The 21,098-nt window shown below is 40.2% G+C and overlaps 1 protein-coding gene across 2 annotated transcripts; it reads right to left on the bottom strand.

Annotated features, from left to right (window-relative positions):
• Positions 1–1,456: 1,456 nt before the first annotated feature.
• syt5a (synaptotagmin Va) lies at positions 1,457–19,119 on the bottom strand. 2 transcript variants are annotated; one of them, XM_029438006.1, is made up of 10 exons: positions 19,003–19,119; positions 7,640–7,791; positions 6,627–6,641; positions 5,506–5,687; positions 3,951–4,037; positions 3,602–3,769; positions 3,298–3,465; positions 3,057–3,174; positions 2,709–2,842; positions 1,457–2,536 (listed from the first exon to the last, which is right to left on the bottom strand). In XM_029438006.1, the coding sequence occupies exons 2-10, from the start codon at positions 7,782–7,784 to the stop codon at positions 2,327–2,329; spliced, it is 1,227 nt and encodes a 408-aa protein (XP_029293866.1). In that variant the 5' UTR covers positions 7,785–7,791; positions 19,003–19,119; the 3' UTR covers positions 1,457–2,326. The 2 variants fall into 2 exon arrangements, with proteins under 2 accessions (XP_029293866.1, XP_029293865.1); XM_029438005.1 differs by lacking the exons at positions 6,627–6,641; positions 7,640–7,791; positions 19,003–19,119 and adding an exon at positions 6,154–6,200.
• Between the last annotated feature and the right edge of the window lie 1,979 nt (positions 19,120–21,098).

Below are 21,098 nucleotides of genomic sequence, written 5' to 3'. Positions count from 1 at the left end.
CTCTCTAAGAAATATCCCATGGAAGATGGCCCACAGCTGTGTTTGTCTGTGACACACTGAAACATATTGTAACAGCAGAACTAGAGACATTAAGCAAACTGACTCAGTACTGTCAGTTAAACAGCTGTCGACCATGGGCTGATGGTCATACCAGAACAAATAAGAGGAGCAAATTCACAAAAGTATTTTGTGGCTAAACCTGCACAGATAAGATAAAAGGTTTACTTCTTAAAGCACTTGCAAAGGGTGAAATGCACCCCTAAATGTGCCTTCAAGCAAATAGTGCTCATGTGCTATTTGTATATATGCATACATTTCTCACATAATTGGCCCCTTTCTAAGATAAAATAACATCATAATACATACTAATAAACAAACTAAAGGCAAATTGTACTTAGCTGTTAAACTTTGTTTGCGTTGTATTTAGTACAATATCTTTTGTGGATCGGATCTTGAGACGTGTGAGATAGAAGTTGCAAATGATGCGCAATTCATGGCCGAAATCCATTATTTTTGAATTTGCCCATAAATGTCTTGGATTGAGAAAGGGTTCATTTTATTGCCTATGATTTAAATGTTTTATTTATTGAAAGATTGTTTCTTTTTTCTTTCAAAACTTACATAGCCTCACTTTAAAGGCCACAATGCAAACACTGTTTTCCTTCTGTTTCTTCTGTCTCCTGTCTGGGGTAATTATGTTTCCTGTATGCCCGCCCCCCCCCTTTAATTCCTGCCTCACATTATTGGATCACTGCGTGACACAAGGACTAAAGAGGACACAGTGTTAATCCAGTCTTTCACTCACTGCATCGCGCACACACACACACACACACACACACACACACACACACACACACATACGCACATGCACACACACTTCACTGAAATAAATGTATCAGTGAGCGCTTCGTTGCCTTTGGAATGTGAAGTCCACAGTTTATCCAGAAAAAGCCTCAACATTCATAATTAGATCACTGTATTGTATTGTATTAGAGGGTATAATCCCATTCTGAAGCATGATATATCATAAATATGTTATGGTTCAAATAGATCTTTCAAAAGGAAATGATGCATTTAACTGATTTGACTGCTGTGTGTGTGACTTTGTGCTTGTGTGCAAATGAAGAGATATCATGTTCACACATGACGGTATTATAGTGTGTGTGTTTGTGTGTGTGTGTGTGTGTGTGTGTGTGTGTGTGTGTGTGTGTGTGTGTGTGTGTGTGTGTGTGTGTGTGTGTGTGTGTGTGTTGTGTGTGTGTGTGTGTGTGTGTGTGTGTGTAAATCCATCCATCAGTCGAACCATCTGTCATTGTTTGGAAACGCTTTATTTTTTCAGCTATTTACAATCACATTGTAAGTATCGAAAGCGAAACCGCAAACATCAAAATGCCACTCACCAGACACCCCAAGCAGGATCTCCACTCATTCCAACACAAGCACAGAAGGAGCCACAAAGAGACCAATAATCAGTAAAAACATGTAACTACATATAATACATTTCACAGGAAATGTTCAGACTGTTTGAACATAAGAGAGTTATCGGGCTAAACTTAAGGAAAAGAGAACATGAAGAAGAAGATACAGCTCTGCAACAGCAGTTGAGAGTTTTTCAAATAGAAAAACATGATGTGTTTTTCTGTCTTTTTCATAATATATTATCCAAATTAATTTGACAATACCACCGTTTACCTATGCTGGATAAGGACATTTTAACCTTGAGACAACAAGGACATCGATTACATTAAAGGAGGTGTAGCTCAGCAAAATACAGGTTGTCAAGGAAGTAAATTAAAGTATTAAAGGGGCAACTCGTTGTATAATGTTTTCTGTGACTGCGGAAGCTTTTGAACGTCTGAGAAAATAACGTTGATGATGTCATCAGTGTATTCTGGCAAAGGGCTTTTTAACAGAACACCTGTGTTATGAACTAACTTCGAAAAATTAAGACATTCACCAGGCAGGAAGGGCATAAATCAATAATATCAAAGACTATCAAGTTGCATTATGGGAGGTATAGTATGCAGAGTTTTTAGGGTATAAAAGTCAAGATATTCTCCTTTAATTTTGAATCTTTCTTTAATCTGTTTTTTATATGTATTTATCCGTAATTCGAGTGTGCTGCAAGTACACATGCGTTTGTGCACATTTCAATAGTATGTATTCCAAACAATATAAAGCACACATGTATTCATATAAAGAAATCCCCAAATGAAATATTACAAAAGGAATTTCATAAAACCTAGAGTTGTTTGGTATCAAATGAAAGAATACTCCTCCTATGCAGATGATGGTGTATACAGTACATATGTGTGTGTGAGTGTGTTTAGCGTATTGGGGCCTTCAAAGCAGCATCCACCTCCTCCTCTGTCAGTAGCGTGTGCCACTGGGCCACAGGACGCCTGGGATTGGCCAGCATGTCTGACCAGTGGCGTAACCCGACGCCTGAGGCGCCGTAGCCCATCCAGCACTTGCCAATGGCGTCGTTGCTGCCCAGCTTGTCGTAGTCGTACACAGTAATTACCACCTGGATTTTCTGTACGTGGAGACAGAAGTGAAAGAGAAGCAATGGTTTGACAAAATTCTTCTGCAGGCTATATATATATATATATATATATATATATATATATTTAGATTTCATTATATTGACATACATTACATTATATATTCCATGCTACTGAAAGGTGTTCCTTGTGCAGTGTACAAACCTGGACCTGGGAGAAGGGGATCTCGAAGCTAAAACTCTCATTGAAGTAAGGATTCAGAGTGTTTTGTTTGACTGACGTCTTCTTCTTCTTCAGGCGCTTCCCATTGTGCTGCAGCACCACCTTAACAAAGGGATCTGAGACAGAGACACGTCATCAGACAGTGGCTCAGAATTGACCAATCCAAAATCCCACCCCCTTTAGTTACTGTTGCTATAAGACAAGACAATTTGGGTCTTAATCAGTATCGTGCCCGAGGAGTTAGGAAGGGTCAATTGCCAGCAGGAAAACCGTAACTGCCATCCATTACTAGTCTTTAGTACAAGCATGCATGCAAGTATGTGTGCTCACCCGACAGTCCTCCGACATCCATCTTCTTCAGGTTCTTGGCTTCCATGATGTTAATCGTTAGCTTACCGGCCGTGGGGACGTAACGAAGGGAAATGCAGATATCACCCAGCTTTTCTTGCTGTCAGGGACAACATATGCATGGATGAATTGTCACATTGCACAGTGCTTTGGTTGCTTTAAATGTTGGTGATAACCGTTAGATTCATTATATGTTTCAGTAGATGTCAAAGAAATCGTGTACCTCCTCTTTCTCTCCTCCAACCAGATCCTTCCATTCTTGTATTGGCTGTGCGAGGTCTATACTGTTCATGGGAATCTTGATCTCGCCGATGACGTCATGCTTACCAAAACGGTCAAAGTCAAACACCTGCAGCACCAGAGTCTGACCACCTAACTCACTATAAGGTATCTAGAGAGAGATGGTACAAAACAAAAGAAGGTTAACTCTGAAGTGCTTTAGATGCTTTAAGATGCTGGATAGTTTTAAAACTATTTCATCATAATGTTTGGCTACTCAACAAGGTTTCCAGTATGGATGTAAAGACCTTAAAGGTGAAGGTCTCATTGAAGACTGGACTGAGGTTCTTGCGCTGGATTTTGGTCTCAAACTTTTTCTTCTTGTCCGGCAGCATGTAGACTTTGACATAGGGATCTGAGGTCCCGCCGATGTCCATGGCTGCAAGGTCCTGAGCCTGGAGGATGCCGACTATCAGCTGGAGAAGGAAGAGGACATAAGTTTAACTGTAGGCATTCCTGAGTCCCAAATCCTGATTAAACGGAGCTGTCTTTTCAGAATAAAGGGCATCATCACAGTCCTTCTATTGTTGGGCTCATTCATTCTTTGGTTTGGGAAGTTGGATATTGGTGTGTATGTGCAGGTGTCTATGTGTGTACCTGGTTATCATTAAAGTTATAGTCCAGGGAGTACTCCAGCTTGCCATAGCTCTCTTTCTCCTCGTCTTCCTTCCCTTCCTCTCCCTCCTGGAAGACACAAAGCATGGTTCGCAGTTAACAGACACTTTTATGAAGCTCACACATTTCATATTCAAGTTCCTGTGATATGCTCCAGTCTCTGCAAAGCACTTATATTCCTGTTATTAGACACTTATATTTAGTTCAGAAGGAGTCTACATTGACCATACAGTGAAACTTACATGAGATTCACTTTTTTGTGGAGGCCTCGGTCTTAAAAATAAACAGTGAAGTTTTTGTAGTAGCACTACAGAGCAATGTTTTTATGAGTGGGCCCCCATTTTGTTTGTCAAAATGTCGGCAAGTTTTTGATCAAAATGTTCAACAAAATGGTCATTGCAAATGTTTAATGAGCAAGGAATTGTATTCACGTGTTTTGGTGAGCAACATTTGTGAATATTACTCTTGTTTGTTTACAATAAAGCTCCACAGGGCACCTTTAAGGTTCCATTGTGGTTTTTCCTCATGATAGCCGACCGTTAAAGATCATACTATCAATAATCACGAACAAGCAGTAGAATTATAAGCATAAATAAAAAAGATACAGATAATTTTATTTTTAGGTAAAGTTTTAACTTCATTCTTTGAAATAATCTATATTCTATATTGATGCTTGTTACCACAAGCTTCTCTAATCCCAAGGCAACAGCAGCTGTGACTCCGTCATCTCTTTTGGCTTTTGTGCATCGTTTAAGCTGTCAATTCATCTATTACTAGTCTCAACCTGGACAAAAGCCAAACAGCTGTAGACAGTGAAGCAGTGATTGCGATCAGATACAGACAGTGCAGCTCTCACTGCTGCTAACTCCATCTGTTGGCCTGTGGAGGGTTTAGTCAGCTATGTACTTCTTCTGATACACATGTCTTCATCGTTTGACCTGCCCTTAAAGGAATAGCTCCGCATTTTGAGAAATATGCTTATTCACTTTTTTGCCGAGAGTTAGATGACAAAATTGATGCTACACTCATGGCTGTACATTAAATATGATGATACTGCCAGGAGCTGGTTAGCTTAGCATAAAGACTGGAATTAGGGGGAAACAGCTAGTCTGGCTCTAAAGGTAACAAAATGTGCTTACTAGCACCAGCATTTTGTACCTTTAGAGCCAGGCTAGCTGTTTCCCCCAGTTTCCAGTCATTGTGCTAAGCTAAGCTAATTAGCTGCTGGCTGCAGCTACATATTTGTCCTACAGACATGAAGGTGGAATCTATCTTCTCATCTAACTCTCTGAATGAGAGAAAAAGCCCATTTCCCAAAATGTCAAACTATACCTTAGCAAACAATGGGAACTAGTCCTTCAACCCATGATGCATTTCTTCAATTTACTCAATCAACTTTATTTACTCTGTCAACTTCAAACTCTGTTTACTAGGGAAAATCTGTGTAGTAATAAATATTTGACAAAATTCTTCTGCAACCACATTGGTAGCAGAATTACCAACTCAGGAATACGCCGGCCTCCATCCCATTTCTCACCTTCTTATCATCTCCGTCCTCTCCGTCCTTGTCCTTCTTCCTCCGCCCTCGTCCTCCCTTCCTCTCACGGACCTTCTTGGGCTTCTTGCCCTTACTAATGCACTTCTTGTAGATGCAGAATCCCATGCAGACGATAAGGGCAAGGACCACGAACACAATGGCTCCCACTGCCCACATGGGCACTGGTGAAAGGAGGAAGAGGAAGGAGAAAGGCAGGTTGGTACTGTAAAGTTTAATAGGAGACAACGGTGACACTGCCTGGGTGAGTGGTTTAATTCATACTGAGGTAAGCTGGACACTTGGAAAACCACTTTAAAAACATTGTAAGAAGCGTTGTGGATACATTGATGGAACAAGCAGGATTAACATGGAATTTAGGAAAGGCACACGGCTCCAAATATATACATTCAAATAATATTTAATAATAATAAAAAACCAAAGCATTTTTTCAAAGAACTTTATAAACTACCTGTGAAACTAATGACATTCCCATCAGCCCCAACTATACTTGGTTTTTAGTAGTATTTATCAAATGTTAAAATGCTAACATGCTTATCTAAGATGGTGAACATAGTAAACATCATACCATCAGCATGCTAGCATTTTCATAGCATGGACTCTCAGTTTGTGAATCTGATCAATACTCACTCTGCTTGGTCTGTATCAACTCCTATTTAGCAGCTTAATGCTCAGCATGTTCACCAGCTAACTGTGTTTGTCTGCTGCTGGCAGTGTACAGTAGGTTTTTAGAGCTTTTTAGCTGAAAACAGCTGCATGCTGTGGCTAAAAACAAGTTTAAGAGCGCTGAGAGTGAACCAAAACTCCATACAGCAAAGAGGAGCTGCACATTTTGGTTGTTATTCATCAGAGCAACCCCTTTCACATTGTCACTTAATACATTGTTATTGTAAAAAATATCAATTTTAGCCAAATACAATTTGGTAACCACTGTTGGATGAGAGAAACCTCTGACATATCAGAGACGATCATTTTAATGCTATAGATTTTATTTAATTTTTTATTCCTTTAAAAAATTCAAAAGGTACAAGGTTTTCACCTGTGACACACATTTTCTTTAAAACAGGAAAAACTGAATGGCACAAGACAGCAGATGGACTTACTCTTGAGTTTATGATCTTGAAGAGCAGAGCAGAGTGGTCATATGAAGAGATGAGAGAGGACAGAATAAAGAAATGACAAACATGAGGATTGAAAATGAGATGACATGATGGCTAGATGATGGTACATAAATTATAGATTGATTGTTATGTGTCTGTGGGTCTCTGAATGCACATGTTTATCTGCTCAACTGGCTTCAATAGTTTTGAGCCCAGAACAAAATTCAAAATGTTATGGCCACACAAGTACTCATGTATCCTGTTTGATTCATATGTCCAATACGACATGAATGCAAGCGGTATGTTTACTTATTGTTGAGTCATGTGTACTTCCACTGCGATCTGTAACCTCCTCCGTTTGGCATTAACGTCATTAAAGGAACTTCAGTGATTTAATATTTTACTTCCATAAAGTTGGGGGAGGGGCAAGAATAGTCAAAATCAAAGGCTTTTTGTAAAAATATTTTAGACCACAAAATGAAAATATCAGGGTTATTATCTTCAACCAAACAAAGTTAATCCAGAGCCTTCAGCAGACATTACACAGCTGTTTTTACAGGCAAGTAAACGGAGCCTTATGCTAGGGATGAGAATCCACAACTGGTTCTTAATTCTTAAGATCAAAATTGTCATGATTTTTTGACGGTTGTGTGTTGCAAAAACTCAATGTCATGTGGTCAAACAAGAAACGGTCCAAAGTGCGGTTTCATTTCAAGAAGAAAGATGTCAACAGTGCTGCTTGTAATTAATATGGAATCAATAAAATCTTATCAACTCCCATCCCTACTTTATATACAGTAAATGTAAAACGGTTGACCTCCCCCTTAATTAAACTATACAGGGCCTAATTCTTTGTACATTGCTTAAATAATTTAGTCTTTGAGAACACAAATTGAATTTAGTTGGGGTATGTGCATGTGCATAAACAGGTATGAGCATAAGTGTGTTTGTGTTGTTTTTATGTGAGTATTTTGTGTATATTTTCCATGTAGATGTGCATTTGTATGTGTGCTCACTTGGCAGGTGCGTGAGCTCATTGAAGAACTTGTTCTTCATGCTGGCAAACTGGTGGTTGGAATGGTGCGGTGGAGGAGGCTCCCTCTTCTCCTCCTCCTCGGCCGCCCTGCGGAGCCGCGCCCCGGTCACGCTGACCAATCGCATCACTGCTCTGTGAAATCAAAAGGAGAGCAGACAACAAACGGTCAGTGACTTTGTAATCTCCAAATCAAGTTTGAAGACTTTAATAGTACCGACCACCAGAGTGAACAACACATTTGTTCTCTCTTCGATGTGTCCTTCATTTAAACTTCATGCTATTTGACCTTTCACCTAGTTTTAATCTCTTTAATCTTCTCTGTCGCATCATTCTCCTGCTCTCACCATTCAGCCACTCTTTAGTTTCAAGCATCTCACAGAGACTAACACACATCAGGGACAAATGCTTATGTTTTAATGAGGATTTACTGAAAAAGAAGTCAAATAATGGTATGAAATTCGAGGTGGAGGAAGTACTCAAATCTTTTACTTTAAAGTAGCAATACCACAATGTAAAAATACAACAATACATTATATTCAACTCTTGCAATCATGTGTAAGCAGCATTTGCATGTTTGGTTATAATAACTGCAACATGATGAGAACTTTTTTTTTCTTTCTCCTAACGTCAGGTATACAGGTGTCCAGAGACAAACACCTTTCTACCAGGAAAGAGGTGTGCTAACATGATTGAACATTACTTCAACAATTGCACAATTAATGGTGATATGTTAATAATCACCCCACCATTTAATAATGCAATAAGCCACTTATGGCTGTGTTTTAGTGATTTTACTCTACACATTGTTCCTAACAACGCCCCTTAGCTGTTTTAAAATCACTGTAAACCACGGCCTCTCTTGACGAACACCAATACAATCGCTAAAGCTAATTTTATAGGAGCTATAACTTACGTTCTTTGTTGGATTGGTTACAACAAACTGCTACAGCTAGGTAGCACAACAACAGTAGCTAATTTAGGCTATTAATCTGGTGTGACTAGACGTTAGCACTGGGGCTAACCACCTTGAAATAATGTGTGAAAACTAAGCTCATTAGCAAACTGGCTAGCAAAGAACCAGTTACCGGCTGGATAGCTTTTTGGATAACGTGAACCAGAGGAGTACATTAAGTACAGGGCTTCAGTACACTTTGGAAGTATTTGTACTTTACTTGTGTATTTTATTATTTGCACCTCTATACTTCTACCCTCAATATTCAAAATGAAATGTTGTTTTTCCTAACTACAGTTTCTCTAACTGACGATATAAACACAAATCAGGAGGTTAGCTTAAAAAATGGTATGATCTGAATAACCTCATTGTTTCCCCTACCATTGTCTTGGAGGGGCGCTGCGCACCCCCAACAGAGCACCGCAACTCACTTTTCACATTGAACAGATGCTCTTTTATTAAATAAACTAAACGCGTATATTATTGATCTAACGGTGCACGGAATTATTCCAAGCTTAATTTACAATATCTTTCTTCTACATAAACACAATAATTACATTTCTCTGCCTCTCTTCCACAGCTGCATCCTTTCTCCATTTGTCCTCCTCCACTTCCCTACTTCCCTTGTTGCTTGCTTCTTCTTCTCTTCCTCCTTTACCTTTCATTCTTCCCTGCTTACCTTCCATGTGTGTCAAGAAAGAGTTAAACTGAGCTCTGCAGCTCATTGCTTGCACATAATAATCCCTCTGACTTTTTGACAGCAAGGCACACCATCAGTAATATACTCAGTAAGATATCAGGCTTAAAAGGTGCATAAAGTCATTAGAAAGCTGAACGCAGATTTGGCAGAAGATAAACCTTATCTTCTGCCAAATCCCTGCCTGTGGTCCTGATCATAAAATAAGTAAATATATGAGTTTCATCATGACAATCTCTAAAGTACTTTTGTACCCTGTAAAGAGTTCCGTCTGTCAGTTGTTGCACTTCGTAGGCACACTGACATTTAAACACACATATGCGCCCCACAGTAGACATGTCGCTGTGCAGCGATGTAACAAGATTAATTGCCAAAGGTAATCCAAAAATCCCTCGGCTTAAACAAATTAAGGACAGTTTGCCTCTCGACTTCTCCTCCCCTTTCTCTGCCCATCATCTCTCCTTCACTCCTCCCCTCTGTTGTCTGTTACTTATCCTCCCTCATGACAGCTGGAATAGAGAGAGGCTACACACACAGATGTACATACACATCATATTTCCATAATGAGATGTGATTTAGGTGGCGAGCTGTGTTGCATTAAACCTTTTATCTCCCTGGACTGCATAAACAGAGGATTAGAGAGGGAGACCTCAGTGTGGATGGATGGATGGATGGATGGATGGATGGATGGATAGATAGATAGATAGACAGACAGACAGAGTAATTTGCTCTCTAGCGGGAAGTTAAATTAGATGATAGATAGATGGACGGACAGACGGACAGACGGACAGACAGACATACTGATAGATGGATGGATGGATGGATAGATAGGCTGGTTGATTGATTGAGTAATTTGCTCTCTAGAGGGAAGTTAGATGAGAAGATTGATGCCTTTCTCATGTGTGATAAAAGTGAAGCTACTACCAGCAGCCAGTTAGCGTAGCCTAGCACAAAGAGGGGCTACAGGTAGCCTGCCTCTGTTAAAAGGTAACAAAAATAAAACAAAACATGTATTTCTTGGACAGGCCAAACACCCAGGAACAGCGGCAGGATTTGAAGCCAGTTTTTGCAGTGACAAAACTGTGGAATTACAACGGCCTTGTCCGCACTGGTGAGCTCAGCAACACCAAAAGACCTAGAAGACAACTGTGGTGGAAGACAGAAGAATTCTTCTCCTTCACAACAGTTGGCCAGATCAAGAACACTCTCCAGGAGGTACAGTGGGTGTATCTGTGTCAAAGTCAACAATCAAGAGAAGACTTCACCAGAGTAAATACAGAGGGTTCACCACACCATGTAAACCAGGGGTCACTAACAGGCAGACCGCGGTCCGAGTCCGGACCCAGATGGCGACCTATCCGGACCCGGACCTATAATCAATATATTATTGAGGGATTTTCAATTGTGACGGCGCTTCCATTTTAACTGGCGCAGCTTTTTTCGTTTTTAAGGCACTGGTTTAGCGGTTCAGGAAACTCACAGACCAATTGCATGCGAGTTAAGCCATCCCACGTGATGCTACTCAATGCCAATCAAATCTGTGCATTCCAGGCGGACTCTCAACCTCCGGAACCTCAAAAACAGCTGTAACACCTGAAATATATTTAGATTGTTTTACCTTAACCAACTAACTTCAACAATCTCGTAGTCTAAGGCTAAGCTATCAATCTGTCTTTTAGACCCAATTCCTACTAAGTTGTTTAAAGAAATGTTACCCTTAATTAACACCTCGTTATTAAATATGATCAACCTGTCTCTATTATCTAATAATAATAATAATAATAATAATAATAATAATAATAAAAACAATAATAATAATAATAATACATTTTACTTAGAGGCGCCTTTCAGGACACCCAAGGTCACCTTACAGTGCATTTAAAAGTTAAAACATCTAAAACAAAGACGGAAAACAAATTAGTCAAACCGACATAGATAAAACAGGCAAGACAAGAGTGTGGAGTGAAAGGAGGATCTGTGATAACAAGTTGGTTGTGTTTTAGAGTGAGTAGGCCAGTTTAAACAGGTGGGTTTTGAAGTGGGATTTTAAAGATGTGTGGAGGCAGAGAATTCCAGACCCTGGGCGCGGGGCAGCTATAAGCCCTGGCTCCCATGGTGCTAAGGTGAGAGGTGGGGACAGTCAGGAGTCCGGCTGAGGATTTTTTGTAATCAATCCGGTGCTGAACAGGGAGCCAGTGAAGTTGGATGAGGATGGAGGTGATGTGGTCAGACGATTTGGTGCGGGTAATGATCCGGGCAGCCGAGTTCTGAATGATTTGGAGTCTGTTTAGTATTTTTTTTGGGTAGGCCAGAGAGGATAGCATTACAGTAGTCAATCCGGGATGTGACAAATGCATTAACCAGGATTTCAGTGCTGGATTGTGACAGGGATGGGTGGAGTCTGGAAATGTTGCGGATATGGAAGAAGGCAGTCCGGGTGATGTTTTTTGTGGGGTGCAAACGAAAGGGTGCTGTCCAGGATGACGCCAAGGCTTTTGACTTGGCTGGTGAAGGATACAGTGAAGCCGTCGATCATGATGTTTGGGGGGTGGGGTGGTTAGGATTTTGGAAAGGGTGTTTTTTGAGCCGATGAGCAGGGCCTCAGTTTTGCTACCGTTTAGCTTCAGGAAGTTCCTGCTCATCCAGCTCCTGATGTCCTGGAAGCAGGTGGTGAGGCAGGTGGGGGGAGGGCGGTGGTGGGTTTGGTTGAGATATAGACTTGCGTGTCGTCAGCATAGCAGTGAAAGTGGATGCCATGGTGACGGAGGATTGTGCCCAGGGGGAGGAGGTAAATATCTGGCTACGTACCACAATCATTTAAAGTAGCTGTAATAAAACCACTTCATATAAAAACCCAGTCTTGATCCAGAGGTTTTAGCCATCTATAGATCAATATCTAACCTTCCCTTTCTCGTTAAGATCCTTGAGAAAGCAGTCGCAAAACAGTTGTGTGATTTATTTTACATAATAATCATTTATTTGAAGTTTTTCAATCTGGATTTAGAGTTCATCATATCACAGAGACGGTGAAAGTTACCAATGACCACTAAGCTAGTTCAAGTCCTATTTATCTGAGCAATCTCAATTTGTATGTGTTAACGATAAATCCTCCATGACAGCCAAAGTCAGTCTTGGAGTCTCGCAAGGTTCTGTACTTGGACCCATTCTATTTACCTTATATATGCTTCCTTTGGCCAATATTATAAGGAACCACTCTATAAACTTTCATTGTTATGCGGATGATACCCAATTATATATATTAAACTAGATGAAACCAATCAATTATCTAAACTTCAAGCATGCCTTAAGGACATAAAAACTTGGATGTGTAGCAACTTTTTGATGTTAAACACAGACCAAACTGAAGTTATTATACTTGGCCCTAAACGCCTCCGAAACGCATTTTCTAATGACATAGAAACTCTGGATGGCATTAATTTGGCCTCCAGAACCACCGTAAGGAATCTTGCCATTATCTTTGATCAGGATCTATCTTTTAACTCCCACATAAAACAAATCTCAAGGACTGCCTTCTTTCATCTACGTAACATTGCAAAAATAAGACACATCCTGTCTCAAAATGATGCAGAAAAACTAGTCCATGCATTTGTTACTTCAAGGCTGGATTACTGCAACTCATTGCTATCAGGTTGTCCCAAAAAGTTGCTTAAGACCCTACAGTTGATCCAAAATGCAGCGGCACGTGTATTGACAAGAAATAGGAAACGGGATCATATTACTCCTGTATTAGCTGCTCTGCACTGGCTTCTGGTAAAATACAGAATAGAATTCAAAATCCTTCTCCTGACTTACAAAGCAATTAATGGTCAGGCTCCAGCATATCTTAAAGATCTCATAGTACCTTATAAACCAACTAGAGCATTGCCCTCCCAGACTGCAGGGCTACCTGTAGTTCCTAGAGTCTCTAAGAGTATAATGGGAGCCAGAGCCTTCAGCTATCAAGCTCCTCTCCAGTGGAACCAGCTTCCAGTTTGTGTTCGGGAGGCAGACACCCTCTCCACATTTAAGAGCAGGCTAAAGACTTTCCTTTTTGATAAAGCTTATAGTTAGGGCTGGCTCAGGCTTGCCTTGGATCAGCCCTTAGTTATGCTGCTATAGGCTTAGACTGCCAGGGGACACCTCCCTGCTCTCCTCCTACTCTTCCTCTCTCCTCCCTCTCTCTCCCCTCCTCTCTATCTGTATGCATTTATATAAATGTATGTTACTAACTCAGTATCCGGGGCATCATCCCCGGAGTTTCTGTGTTTCTCATGTGGCAGGTTGCCACTGATAAAGTTTACGTCAGGATCAGGAATTGTGGCTGCGCCTGCTGCCCTGGTCCTGCCGGACACCGGGAAGCCTTTTTGACATTATCCTGGATTCATGCATACTTTTTCTTTTTGAATCACAACATCAAATGGATGTTGTATTTGTACTATGTTGTTTATCCTGTAGACACGACATCTATTGCACGTCTGTCCGTCCTGGGAGAGGGATCCCTCCTCAGTTGCTCTCCCTGAGGTTTCTTCCATTTCTCCCCCTTTAATTGTCGGGTTTCTTTTAGGAAGATTTTCCTTGTACGGTGCGAGGGTCTAAGGACAGAGGGTGTCGTATGCTGTACGGTCTGTAAAGCACACTGAGACAAATGTCTAATTTGTGATATTGGGCTATATAAATAAATTAGAATTTGATTTATATATCCATGGACCAGGCACTGGAAGTTCCTGAGTCTGCTAGTTGCTTGGCAACTGCTTAGAGCCAATAACTAGTCCATGAATGCGTTAAAGAGTCCAGACCTTTGTCCAAAGAGTAGACCCGTCCAGTACATAACGCACCATAAATTGTTCTATTGCTAACATCTAACCACTGCTAGCTATAGCTTCATATAAAAACATGCAGCGGTCACAGTGGTATCAATCTTCTCATCCAACTCTCAGCAAGAAAGCAAATAAGCCCATTTCACAAAACATTAAACTTTTCTTTGATCACTGAAGCTGAGATGAAATTGTAGGGCTTCCAGTTTTGAGTGATCTCAGTGTTAAAAGGTAAAAAGGTGAGTTTTAACTCTTAGTCAGTGACCATCTTGTGCCAGAGGTAAGACACATCTTTTATCATTTCACAGTGGTGTTTTTTATGGATTTGCAGTACTGATATGGGATTTTTTTTACAATTCAGTAGTATTTTGTGTCTTTGTAGTGCCAAATATGTCCATATTAGCAATTAAATATTGTTCAATCATTTCATTTCCATGGGAAATTACTACAAGTACTCACTGTTTTTGACCCAGAACTTTCTAAGTGCACAAGCCCCTGAAACTGTTTTTGATTTAAATACACATGACATACATTAGGGTTTTGAAGGAGCAGCCAATTTACAAAATAAAATACAATTAAATGAGCTGATGGGCCCACAGGTAAATGAAAGTGAAAGCATATTTGATGATATCAGTCTAAGTCTACTAGTGGTACTGTAAGAGCGTTGGATAAAAGCATCCATTGAAGGTTGTGTCATTCTGTGTTCTCTGCCAGGACTCTGTATGTTGCATAATGACATTTTATCTCAAGTTCAGAACACCCCGAAATCAGGATGATGACCACAGTAGTTATCTGGGTCACAGCAGATTTAGGCTGGACTGCTGCCAAAATCTTACATCAGTGAGTCAGAAACCTGGTCAGCATTTATGTAGCGCTTTTCCAATCTTTTGCGACAACTTCACAACACATGTCAGCATTCACCCATTCACACACATTCACACATGGGCTACTATTCCGACTGGTGGTCAACCACGCTACCTCCTGAGCCACAGCCCCCCATTGTGTCTCTGTCTGGACAATGCAGGATGAGATTCTCCCAACAATTACATCATTTAGTTTGAGAAACCAAAGATTAGAAGACTGAAATTTATTTGGAGCAATATGTTGTGAGGGAGCTCTGGGTTAAAAAAAAGAATGCTCCACAAAAAAATGGAGAAACTGGTTTGAAGGTACATTAGAAGGATTTTAAGGATCTAAAAAGCAAATGTATAAAGTGAATAACAACTAACTGGCACAAAAAGGTCCCATCAACGTAGACATGGTTTGTCAAAATATGACAACTGCCTTTTATAATAACACACTGTAGAAAAGAGCAATGTCTGACATATTAAACAAAACTTATCAACAACAAACTGGATGTAACTTGATGTACGTGACGTATTATGTTAGGGTCACCAACGATCTGCTGATGACAGCTGACGCCGGATCTCCATCTCTCCTCATCCTCCTTAATCTAACTGCAGCATTTGATACCGTTGATCATGACATCCTCCTCAACCGTGTTCACTCCACAATCGGACTCTCTCACTCGGCCCTAAAGTGGTTCACCTCATATCTCACTGGGAGGACTAAGCATGTCACCTAGGGAGTGTCAAAATCACAAACACACTCTGTCACCTGTGGTGTCCCTCAAGGATCTGTCCTGGGCCCCACCCTTTTCACCATCTACATGTTCCCCCTTGGTCGTGTTATCAACCGGCATGGAATATCGTTCCATTGCTATGCTGATGACACACAACTCTACATCAGAACTAACCCAAACCCCTCTGCATCTCTGCCATCATCCACATTAACCACCTACCTGGAGGAGATAGAGGCGTGGATGAAGCACAATTTCCTCCAATTAAACAGCACTAAGACCGAAGCCCTTCTAGTTGGCACCCCACATCAGGTCCAGTCCTCCTTCATAACCTGCATCACCTTCTCCGGTCAGAACATTCCACTCTCATCAACAGTCACCAATCTGGGTGTTAAAATGGATCCTCACCTGACCTTTGTGGCCCACATCAGACAAACATGCAAGAACTCCTTCTACCACCTCAAAAATATTGCCAAACACCGCCCCACACTCTCTCTGTCAGATGCTGAAAAGCTTGTCCATGCATTTGTCTCCTCCAGATTTGACTACTGCAACTGCACTTCTCATCGGAATTCCTAGCAAAAACATCCAGAAGCTGCAATACATCCAGAACAGCGCTGCTAGGATCCTGATGAGAGTGCGAAAGTACAAACACATCACACCCATCCTCAAATCACTGCACTGGCTCCCGGTCTCACTCAGGATTGATTATAAAATCTCCCTTTACACCCATCAGTGCATTCACGGAAATGCTCCATCCTACCTCAGAGAACTGCTCACCCCCCAAACCTCCACAAGAAACGTCTGTAAAGGCCAACCTCCTCCTTCCCCCCAGGACCAAGCTCAAAACCATGGGAGATCGTGTCTTCTGCTCTGCCGCTCCCAGACTGTGGAATGCTCTCCCTGAACATCTGAGGACACCACAGACTGTGGATGCTTTTAAAACAGGCCTAAAAACGCATCTTTAAAGTGTTGTCTTGTCTGTCTATCAAATGTTTTTATTTTTATTTTTTTAAATGTATATTTTGCTCATCGTTTTTACTCTGTAGCACTTTGAGTTTTGTTTACGCAAATGAAAAGTGCGCCTATAAATAAAATGTATTATTATTATTATTATTATTATTAATAATGCAAGTTAAACCACTTCCACACACAAAAAAACTGATTTTCTGGTCTCTGGTCAGTTCAATACTAGAAATATTGTCTGTACCTAAATAAAAAGTTATTTGTTCAAATGTGGGAATTGGTAATGTGTTTAATTGTAAGTTTAGAGCTGAAACATATGGTTAATTAATCAACCAACAGAAAGTTAATTTGCAACTATTTTGATAATTGTTGAATCATGTAGATAATCCTTTTTTTTAATGCCAAAGATTCCCTGTATATTATATACTGTATAATATGTGTGTCTTTTATTGGGCTTTGATTATACATTGTGTATATCTGTGTGCTTTGGACTGCTGCTTGTCTCCTGCAGACAGATTGGAGGTGAACAGCCGGCGGAGGGATTTTGTCAGTCTAAAAGCTCACGGAGTTAAACCTGAGGCCCCATTAGGCTCCTTACACTCTGCCCCACCACTGTAGGTATTTACAAGCACACGTTAGCAACTTTGGTATTTGTTGACAACTTGAATTAGTAAAGCCAAGCCATTGTATTTTTAACAATGTAAAGGAGAAAAGGCCCAATATAGCAATCAAAATAAAATAAAACAATTCTTGAGTTAGACATATTGTAAACCCAAACAATGTTAATATCAATTTATTTAATATTTAATGTTATTAACATAACATTGCATCAGTGTTGCATAACTTACTTGGTTGTCTGAGAGGAAAGCTTCTACATTAGAAAGGTTAGAAAAATAACATGTTTCATTTTGTTTTGCTTTTTTTTTCAACTGACACAGAGAGAGCATTTTATTTATTTCTCTTTTTTAATGTATTTTTAATTATATTAATTCAATTGTATTTTAATTTCTTAACTGTGCTCTTTTATTTTGTGTGTCTGAAAGATACTGTATAAATAAAGTTTAGTATGATATTATTACTACTATCATTACTGTTTTGTCCTTTCATAGATGTAATGGTAATTTGACATGACAGGTGAATATGGTAAAAATTTTAAACTTATAGATATCACCATGAAACTTTCCCAGTTGATTACTTACCTTAAGACATTTATTTTTTGTGTTACAACATTTCAGAAATGTTACAAAATAGCACAAACTCTGCATGAAAAGAATTATGTTTTTGCCAATTCTTTGCAGAAGATCTGAGTAAAAAACTTCTACACTGGAAAGGTTGAAAGGGCATGAATTAAAAGAATAACATGATTTTATTTGAGTTCCCACCGAAACCGTAACAGAAGAGATCGTTGTGCTGAGATAATGCTAATCTGAGCATCATATTACTACTGTTCATTCAAGGTTTCTATAAACATGCCTCTGCCTTTGATATTTAATTTGCTTATATAATCCTCAAAACTGCCAGTTTTCATCTGACCTGTAATGGCCTGTATACATGCTGCTTGTATAATATTCTTAAGAAATGTAGGACAAGATCACTGCAGTTAAGATAAAAGCCTTCTACTGTTTGCTGTAGATCTGCAGCTTTGTACAAAAAGCCACACGCGCCAAGAAACTCCACATGCATCACATGGGCATGATGCAAACAACCAACTAATGTCCACTCAAGTTTGTCCTCCAACACCCAGCTGCAGGATTTCAAGGTTATATTACCGTAAACTTCACATCGGCTGTAGAGGGAAACATCAGTATTGTGGAGGTGTATTGCGGGTGATTTGCACGTGAACACAGACTCTGTAAATAGACGTGCATTAGCCTCCGATAATCCCCTTAAACTAATCTTTGCCAGCTTTGCAAAGCATCCTCCACTATGTGCACAATTAAATGTTCTCTCATGCAGGAACTTTCCCAGTCAAATGCATTCATTCAAACATAAAGACTGACATAGAAATTAGCATTAAAGTGTAAAATCCCATAAATTAACATTAACCTTGTGTTCCCTGTTACTGTAACTGCTTCTTAATGGATTTAAGGCACGACTAAAACACGGAGAATGGTATGGTAAGGAATGAACTGGAGCTGAAATGAGTCGTTAATGAATATAAACTAAATTAATTATGTTTCATGATCAAATTATTTTCAAGTAAAATCACCAAACATTGGTTATTTTAATCTTATGTTTCAATTCATTGTAAAATGTAATACCTTTAGGTTATTTGAAAAAAAAAAACATAAAACACATAATTGGGCTATGGTAACATATAACTCATACAACTCACCTTATTTAGTGTCAGTCCCTCTCAGTTCTTGGCTTCTATTTTATTAATTATTTATCCAAATGTACTCTTGACAAATCCACCACCACTGACTGATGAGAAATGTTGCTCACAACTCTCTCTCTCTCTCTCTCTCTCCTCTCTCTCTCTCTCTCTCTCTCTCTCTCGGAGTGCATGCTGGGAGTTTGTGTGCGAGTGAGAAACTGAGCGTGTGCTTATCGTTTCTTCTTTTTGATTATTTTGTTTAATAATGAGTGTTATTTTAACTTAAGTTACTTGTGATAGTTTGGTACGTTTGGGTGTGGTGGGTGAGGTGTGTGGGGATTTCCCTTGCCGGTGTCTCGCCGCTATGGTGAATGGGGAATTCTCCAAGCTTACGAGGAAACATGGCATTAAGATTTCTGCCGGTTTCCCGTGTAGCGTTGAGGATATTGGTTTAGCTGTGGGGATAAGGTCGGATACAGCAGTATTAGATCACTGGCGCGGATGAACGGCTCTGTCGTCATTTCCCTGGCCAGCTGGAGAAGGTGAACCGCGTCATTGAGACAGGTATCGTGGTATATACAGGACTGTCTCAGAAAATTAGAATATTGTGATAAAGTTCTTTATTTTCTGTAATGCAATTAAAAAAACAAAAATGTCATACATTCTGGATTCATTACAAATCAACTGAAATATTGCAAGCCTTTTATTATTTTAATATTGCTGATTATGGCATACAGCTTAAGAAAACTCAAATATCCTATCTCTAAATATTAGAATATCATGAAAAAGTATACTAGTAGGGTGTTCAACGAATCACTTGAATCGTCTAATTAACTCGAAACACCTGCAAGGGTTTCCTGAGCCTTGAAAAACACTCAGCTTGGTTCAGTAAACTAAATCACAAGTATGGGGAAGACTGCTGATCTGACTGCTGTCCAGAGGACCATCATTGACACCCTCCATCAGGAGGGTAAGACACAAAAAGAAATGTCTCAAAGAGCAAGCTGTTCACAGAGTGCAGTTTCAAAGCACATCCACAAAAAGTCTGTTGGAAGGGGGAAATGTGGCAGGAAACGCTGCACAACCAAGAGAGATGACCGCAGCCTTAACAGCATTGTGAAGAAGAGTCGCTTCCAGAATTTGGGGGAGCTTCAAAGACAGTGGACTGAAGCTGGAGTCCAGGTATCAAAAGCCACTGTTCACAGACGTGTCCGGGAAATGGGCTACAATAGCCGTATTCCCATGGTCAAGCCACTTCTGAACTCAAGACAACGGAAGAAGCGTCTGACTTGGGCTATGGAAAAGAAGCACTGGACAGTTGCAGAGTGGTCCAAAGTCCTCTTTTCAGACGAATGCAAGCTTTGTATTTCATTTGGAAGTCAAGGCGCCAGAGTCCGGAGAAAGGCTGGAGAGGAGCAAAATCCAAGTTGCTTGAAATCCAGTGTGAAGTTCCCACAGTCAGCGATGGTTTGGGGAGCCATGTCAGCTGCTGGTGTTGGTCCACTGTGTTTCATCAAGCCCAGAGTAAATGCAGCTGTGTACCAAGAGATTTTAGAGCACTACATGCTTCCGTCTGCTGAAAAGCTCTATGGAGATGAGGAATTCATTTTCCAGCATGATCTGGCACCTGCCCACAGTGCCAAAACCACCAGTAACTGGTGTACTGACCATGGCATTACTGTCCTCGATTGGCCTGCCAATTCCCCTGACCTGAACCCCATAGAGAATATGTGGGGTATTGTGAAGAAGAAGCTGAAAGACACCAGACCCAACAATGCTAATGAGCTAAAGGCCGCTAATGAAGCATCCTGGGCATCCATAACACCTCAGCAATGCCACAGGCAGAGAATTGGTTGGGAATCCTTTTGCACGGATTACTGCATCAATGCGGCGTGGCATGGAGGCCCACGCCGCATTGATGCAGTAATCCGTGCAAAAGGATTCCCAACCAAGTACTGAGTGCATTAATGGACATTTTCAAATGTTTGATTTTGTTTTGCTGTTATAAATCTTTTTTTTTTTACTTGGTCTGAGGAACTATTCTAATTTTTTGAGATAGGATTTTTGAGTTTTCTTAAGCTGTAAGCCATAATCAGCAATATTAAAATAATAAA

The sequence above is a fragment of the Cottoperca gobio genome, chromosome 8 (assembly GCF_900634415.1).
Source record: "Cottoperca gobio chromosome 8, fCotGob3.1, whole genome shotgun sequence".
Taxonomy (NCBI): domain Eukaryota; kingdom Metazoa; phylum Chordata; class Actinopteri; order Perciformes; family Bovichtidae; genus Cottoperca; species Cottoperca gobio.
Note: the sequence above shows the minus strand (reverse complement) of the source record. Positions and strands in the feature narration are given on the sequence as shown.